This window comes from Cimex lectularius, unplaced genomic scaffold (genome assembly GCF_000648675.2).
Source record: "Cimex lectularius strain Harlan isolate CLEC.00 unplaced genomic scaffold, Clec_2.1 scaffold17, whole genome shotgun sequence".
Lineage (NCBI taxonomy): Eukaryota > Metazoa > Arthropoda > Insecta > Hemiptera > Cimicidae > Cimex > Cimex lectularius.
In genome coordinates, this window is record NW_019392640.1 from 1,077,561 (window position 1) to 1,084,985 (window position 7,425).

The following is a 7,425-nucleotide window of genomic DNA, read 5'->3' on the forward strand; positions in this document are numbered from 1 at the left end:
AATTAAAAGAAACCTTATTTTCAGCACATTAAATCCAAAAATTTGGCCGTTTTGTAAAAGTCACCAGTCATTGAAATGTTAGCAATTATATATTTACGATGCATCAAAAAATAGGGTTTAAAGTTTTAGAACTCAAGTTCAATTAAATTCAATAAACAATGCCCATAAAAAAACCGACCACCTGGTTTTTGCAGGATAAAATGGCCAACTTTGGAAATGCATATTTTCTCAGCCTTTTAAGTCACAGACCTGTGCTAGGTCGATTTTTTTTTAGAATAATTTACACTGAACAAGATGGCTTGTTTACATGTTTTCCTAGCTCCAGTCATTCATCAGTAAATTCAAAAATTCGGGAAAATGTTAATTTGTGCACGTTTTACGAAAACATCAAATTGATCTGTGGAGCCAGGAAATCGTCTAAGAGCGGTATAGCAGTCGATAGGAAATTTTAATAAACTTTCAATTTATCTTACACTTTACACAATCTCAACCGTTTTCGAGTTATTCGCGATTTTTGGGCAAAAAAGTGGTTTTGTACGTGCTCATAGAAAAAAAACCCTCTCCCGATTTTCAAGAATGCATAAAATTTTGAACAGTCATATTTTCGCAAATTTTACGCCTTAGAACTTTTGTTCCGGGGCCGCGGGGAAGCGACAATTCTTATTTTTCTTACGTTGACCTTTTGGGATGCGGAATGCTTCTCTGACGATAACCAATTGTTTACCTCATCACGGAAGTTCAAAATTTCCTTCCTATTTCACAGGTTTTGCGGCAGCTGGGCTTCGAATATCGAATTGAAACAATAGGTTTATGAATGGTAAAATCGGTAGAGAGAGTAATCGGATTTCCCATGAGCACGTAAAAACAACGTTTTTTGGCCAAAAATAACTCGAAAACGGTTCAGAAATCGGACGAAGGGGAAGGTGACCAATTGAAAACTTCGTGCAAAAGCGAGGGGGGTCGGTTTTTATATCGGTAGTGTATAGTAAGATTAATGTAGAGGTTTTCCTGCAGTAGCTGCCGGTAGTTTAAATATTAACTCCAAAACGCTATCGGTGCTGTCTGTGCTTGTGTTGACACTGCAACTGAGGATCTCTGCAAGATCACTCACGTTGGTGGTCGAATCACTTAACATCCTCCTGACATCTTCGCTTTAATTTTTGATAAGTAGAGTTCATGTGGGTTCAGCATCGGTAGGTAAGAAGTATTTTATGGTGCATGAGAAGGATTCCAATAATTTCCGTTGTATTATGATCGTAGTCCATTATTAAAAATGAACGTTGAAGGGACATTTCGTGGAGTTAAGACACCGTAATAACTTCTCTTGTACAAAGGGTGATTCACGAACTATGCTAGAAACTCAAGGAGATGATTCTTCAGCTTATTTGCAACAAAAAATATCCTGTATGTTTTTTTTTAAATTCTCAATTCAAAGTTTCGGAGATATTTATTAAATAATTTCTTTTCTCCATAATGCTGTTTTTTAGGTTAAAACCGTCATAACGTTTTTGATCTTTAAGTTATAGAAAATCTGATTGCACCATTGGATATACCATAGTCATAAATGAGTTTTTAAAATGATTCCTTTAAGCATTGCATTTTGTGTTTAATCATGAAACAATCCAATTATTGTCATTTCAGCTAGAGTTTTAATTAATCTACATTTAAACCTGAGCAATTGTCAAGTATGGGCTATCCAAGTAAGAAAAACTTCTTCATGTAATAAGTTTTAAAACCATGTGCTTTATGTACACAACAGCCATATCAAATCAGAGGATTAAGGCGGATTTTCTCCTTCTTGTCAATTTTTTCCACTAATTTTGTATTTTTCTTAAAAACGGGACGTTATTTTATTTTGAACAATTATTATTTTTTATTTTTTTTATCAATCTGAATAAATAAAAAGAAAATTGATTTTCTTATGCAAACCCTATTTTTCCTCTAATGAACATTTTATCCTAGGGAAAAAAGCACATGGTTTTCAAGCTAATATCTTAAAGAGCAAAAAAATGATTACGGTTTTAACCTTAAAAAACAGCGTTTTTGAGAAAAGAAATTAATTTATAAATATCTCAGAAACTATTGAGAATTTTTAAAAATGTATAGAATATTTTTTATTGCAAATAAGCTGAACAATCATCTTGATTTTCGCGCATAGTTTATGAATTACTCTGTATATTCGCTCTTGACCTCGCTCTGCTCCTTCTCAGGTGGAGATTGAACTTTTAATCTGAGGTCTTGGTTGAGATGACGGTCGTGGGTTCGAATCCCGCTCGTGACACTAGCGTTTTCATCTCAACCAAGAACTTAGATTAAATGTATAATTAATTAAAATAATTTATATTAATATTCAACAGTAATTATTATTATTACTATTATTTAATCATTCAATTCAACAACCATCAATAATTATTATTACTATAACGTTGTTATTATTATGTATTACATACGTTTGCATAATTATTATCATCAGGTTTTAGGTTTCATTTGCTTGAAAAAAGGTTTCAGTTGGTTAAAAAAACGTTTCTTTTGACTGGAAAATGTTTACTGGTGTATTGCAGTGCTAACATAGTAATTATTATGTCATCTAGTATGAAATATCAATGATCAAAACTGACGATCAAGACGATTTATTTTGCTAGACAAAACATCTTTTATGTATTAAACAAATTAATAAACAATAATTAAAAAGTAAATTAATTTTTTAGTTTTGTGTTGCCAATAACAAGATTGGACATTTCCAAGGGCTTTGTTTAGTGACGTCATTGTATCGAGGCAACATGTCGCTTCGACGGAGGTTCCTGTAACAAATTATTGTTCAACAAGTCAGCAATCAGCAATACTGAATTTAGCAACAAGAATGCTTTTGATGTTTGCTGTTCTCTGCTTGGCACTTCTGCTGAATCCAGGAGCAGAAGCCAACCTGTTTGATCGGCTTGCAGCAACAGGCAGACGGACGACTTTGGACGAGTAAGTGCATTTCCTGGTCCTGCATAAGAATAAAATTTGAAAAATGTTAATATATTTATTTAAAAATGCTGCAACAGAATTTATAAAGAATTGGATAAACATATTACATCAATATTTTAAATTGTATCTCATTGTATATATATACATAAATTGTATCTCATGACATAAAACAACAATTACATATAAATGAAAGTTATGATTATTTGAAATAGCTTTACATATCTTTATTAAGGCCTTATGTTAGAAGCTACATGTCGTTTGTCAAAGTATTTTAGTTTACTAATGATAATTCGCAAAGGTTGAAAGTAGGTACTTAACAATGATGTAAAGTTACAAGTGTACATTGCCCACCACCAAATCTCCAAAGACCTCCAATCTATGCAAGGCAATAATTCGACATAAATAATCGAATTTTTAACATCTTAACACACATAAAATGTAATTTCATATCCCCTCAATAATTGTTTCCTCTGCTGGTGCCTAATGTTGGTGTTGCGATGCCCATTGGGTGGCTCAGGTGCTGGTCGGTCTGGACTGGAATGACGGGGTGCTATCTAGACTCAGAGATCAAGGAATCTTCCTTGGGCTTGGGGGTGTCAAGTTTAAAAGTATTAGTCACAAGCGTTCTTTTCCAGCCTGGGGCTGCCACTTCCCCATGATTTGCAGGACATTTGATCTGCTGGAGCCAGGCTGTACCAGTGACTTGTACAGACTTAAGTCTTAATGACCAATACGAACAAAGTCCTCTCAAAGAAAAAAAAAGTTACAGGTGATACTTTATTGCTTTTAATAAACTGTTGAGAATAATTGGATTATTGTCCATATCTGTCTTATTTCTGGCTTAATGCTGATTCCTAATATTGCAGCCAAGGAATGTAACAATGAGGAACTGTGATAATAAAGTGAGTATTTTTTCAGCTCCTTAGTAAGTTTTCCAGTTCTATCCATGAAATTTTTCTGATTCTTTTCTATGACATCTTTAGTTGAATATAATGCATGATTTGTCTTTGCTGACGAGTCTGCAATCTCCTCAAGCCTCGAGCCCTCTAAGAACCACCTCCTTATTTTAGAACCACGATTGTTTAAAAGCCACATAAGAATAAATAAAAGCCTATATAAATCTAAGATCGGGAGATAACTCCACTTTTTCTTAATCAAATTCCATTTCCTGTGGCAGATTGTAAAGTACTTCCGTAAATAAACAAATACTTGAAACTGTACACAAAAATGACAGAATTGACATACAGGTAAAACAACTAAAAAATCTTGCTTCTATTCACGTTAAAAAATAAAAACTTTACATGTCTCTTCAAGCTCTTGAACTGGAACTATATAGAATGGAAATCATGTCTTAAGTGTTTCCACTCCAGTCAAAAATCTTCCTCACAAACACCACTGTCCTTTCCCTGTCTATCTCACTTAACACTAGGTCATATAATCATGTTCTTTCATGATTGTTAATAATGAAGTTAAAAAAATTCAGTATTCTATATAGCTAGAACATTTTGAAACATGGTAAGTTTTTGAATTTCACCAATTCCTATTTTCTAGTGAAATTGGAAAGCAACAAAATTAGACAAAACATAGCAAAGCCCCTGAACTAATTTTTTAACATGTCAACCATGCTCTTTCTAAATAGCATGAAGAGAAAGGAGCTGAGTATACTTGTCAAGTCTTATCGAATTTGTATTTACAGGCCATTTGTCGACAAATCTTTGAGATAAGGAATATGGATATACAACTTCAATAAGCAAATAAGGAATTAAACTATTCAATTGGTTACCACTTAATTTTCAAAATTTCTCTGTGCTTATTGCAACAATTACTCCTCTGGACTTAACACTAGTATATTCATAAAGTTTCATATATCAAGTGACTGTCAATAGATGGCACTCGAAGGATCATTCTCACCCGATTAAGGATATGACCTGCATGTAGAGAAAGGTTGCTCAATGAGTCCCATTGAATTTAAGGGTCCATTCCTTGGCTTAGTATAGAGTGTGTAGGAATAATATGAGAGTTGTGCTTAAGCACAGAAGTGAGTATCTGGGCCCCTGATCCTGAAACAGAGTTGTTTTATTGTATGTGGTAATAATGGTTTTTGTGTCCCTAGTGTGTGTTGAGAGTGAATATATGTATTAGCGTGAATGTGTAGTACAAGGTCAATTTTTTTTAAAATTCCCATCTACCTCCGTGCAATACCTAAGAGAGACTCTGTACTTGGCAGACCAGGAATTAGTTTCTACGTTTTACAAATGTAGGGGATCTTATGTACTTATGGCTACCTTCGGCCTTGCCCTAAAAGGGGAGACCCAAGGAGGCAAGGGATGTTTTTTAAATTTACCTAATCTAAAAGGTCTCCCCCTTTTGAATACATTTTATAATAAAAACAAATACAATAAAAAAACAAACGCCTTTAAAAATTAATAATAATAATAAAAAAACAATATATACAATATTTTAATAAATAACAAATGGGGGGGGGGGTTGATGGCCACAATGGTTTACCTGGTTGAACATATAAGATTAAGGTCTGTCCCCGGACTACCAACACCTGGGGTGGGTAATTCATTCTCAAGGACTGCGGGTAATGTATTGTAATTACAAAAGCTGGAAATGCCGTCGACTGCAAAAAGCAATGCGGTAAACTTTGTACAGCATGTACGACGTGCATGGGTAGATTTGAGCTTATATAAATCAGTAAACAGTAAATACATAAAGTCCCTGGAAGGTTCAACAAAAGAAAAATTTGGTTTAAAACAAAATCAAGATGTTCCCTAATGACTAAATATTTCTATGACGTAAAGGCAATCAATATTTCATGATGTGTTACGACATCGATGTGTAACCATTTATGCAGTGGAAAATGTAGTAAAAACAGTTGATTGTGAAAACCGACTTGTAATATACTAGCTGTTTGAAGTTAGTCGTCTTTCTGATCATTTTGCACTATTAGGAATCGCACTACCTTCACTAAAGACGGCGAGAACAAAGCACATCTGATAGGCAGATCAAAATGATTGGAAATGACCAAATTACAATATCACCCGACAGGCCAAGAGAAAATCTCACAATATTAGATGCTCTTGCTTTATAAGTACTTAGGCAAAGAGTTAAGGTTTATTTTGATAATTATTTTTCCATAAGTTTGCAAGCATAATTTAAAGTCCCTTGGGCATCATTGCACATTTCAGACCCTGGCATGGGAGATGGTTCCCTGAGAAAGTACCAGACAGCCCACAGAACAAATACTCCAAAGTGATGGAGGAACGTTTACAGGATATGAGCACACTTGACCCAGAATGCGACGATGGAAAAGTAAATAATATCGCTTTGTCTCATGGTCATTTTATGAATTTTGGTTTAATTTGCTAGACCAACATAACATTAGATTGGCCTACTTCCTATTCGGACTATATATGCATGAGGAATGAGTACCTGGTTCCAGACCGAAGCGCTTATGTTATCATCAGGACTGCCAGAATCCCACAAATGTACATGGTACGTTTATCAACGCTACATGAAAAATGACATCTATTTACCATATATTTTTATTATGTCTAGGCCAGACACGCTTGTATGAACAGAACGCTGGAATACAACACATCACCTCCTCTATTGTATGTAAACTATATTATATATTTATTCTCTTTAAGGAAGTGTTTTGTTTTACAGCGGACCACACCGTAAAGTCTGGGCGAGATGGGGTGAATACAAATACCTCCCGCCACAAAGATGGGTCCACAATTTAGAGGTAAATAAGAATAAAAAATCATTTTATGGCTAGTAAATAATAAATTAAAACATTTTATCGATTTAAGCATGGAGGCGTAGTTATGCTTTACCACCCATGTGCCCAGCCATTCCTCGTCAACATACTAAAGACAGTCGTGAGCTCTTGCCTGATGAGGCACATCATCACACCTTATAACGACCTTCCTTTAGAAACAGTAAACATATTACAACTTATTTCCAAACTGACATTTCAATTGTTTTTTCTTTTAAGCCTTTTGCAGTGCTGACATGGGGCAAGGCCTACCTGACACCAGACATCGATATCAGGAGCATCGTACATTTCATCAGGGCCAACGCTCTCAAAGGGCCTGAAAATGTCAGTACAAACGGCCTATATGACTATAAACTGATCAAGCCAGCTGAAATTGTGTCAAGCCCCGATGACGCCCTACTTTGTCCTATCATACCGACCATTTAAAAAAATGACAAAAACTTTTATTGACCATTAATACCATGAAAATTATTTTGAAAACTAAAAATCTGTAACATCAATGATGGAAATCACACTTTTATTTGAATGTTACTTGATATTTTTTTATTTATAAACTAGTCAACTTTTTTGTGAACATAATTTATAAACGAACAATCCTAAGTTTTTTAATATATATTTAAATTTTGTTTTATGAATTTTATCTGTAAATAAACATACTTTATTGGCAA

The 7,425-nt window shown here is 34.3% G+C and overlaps 1 protein-coding gene across 1 annotated transcript; it reads left to right on the plus strand.

Moving 5' to 3' along the window:
- The first annotated feature begins 2,712 nt into the window (after positions 1-2,712).
- On the plus strand, positions 2,713-7,425 carry LOC106661403. Its single transcript, XM_014384759.2, has 7 exons — positions 2,713-2,970; positions 6,165-6,288; positions 6,346-6,471; positions 6,535-6,590; positions 6,646-6,724; positions 6,792-6,920; positions 6,977-7,425. Exons 1-7 carry the CDS (start codon positions 2,861-2,863, stop codon positions 7,181-7,183), a joined length of 831 nt encoding a protein of 276 aa, XP_014240245.1. The 5' UTR covers positions 2,713-2,860; the 3' UTR covers positions 7,184-7,425.

Excerpts from the sequence above, each read along its gene's own strand:
- LOC106661403 (XM_014384759.2), top strand. The coding sequence starts at position 2,861 with ATGCTTTTGATGTTTGCTGTTCTCTGCTTGGCACTTCTGCTGAATCCA. Across the intron at positions 6,289-6,345 it reads CAGAATGCGACGATGGAAAA|ACCAACATAACATTAGATTG; the intron begins GTAAATAATATC and ends TTAATTTGCTAG. Across the intron at positions 6,472-6,534 it reads GAATCCCACAAATGTACATG|GCCAGACACGCTTGTATGAA; the intron begins GTACGTTTATCA and ends TATTATGTCTAG.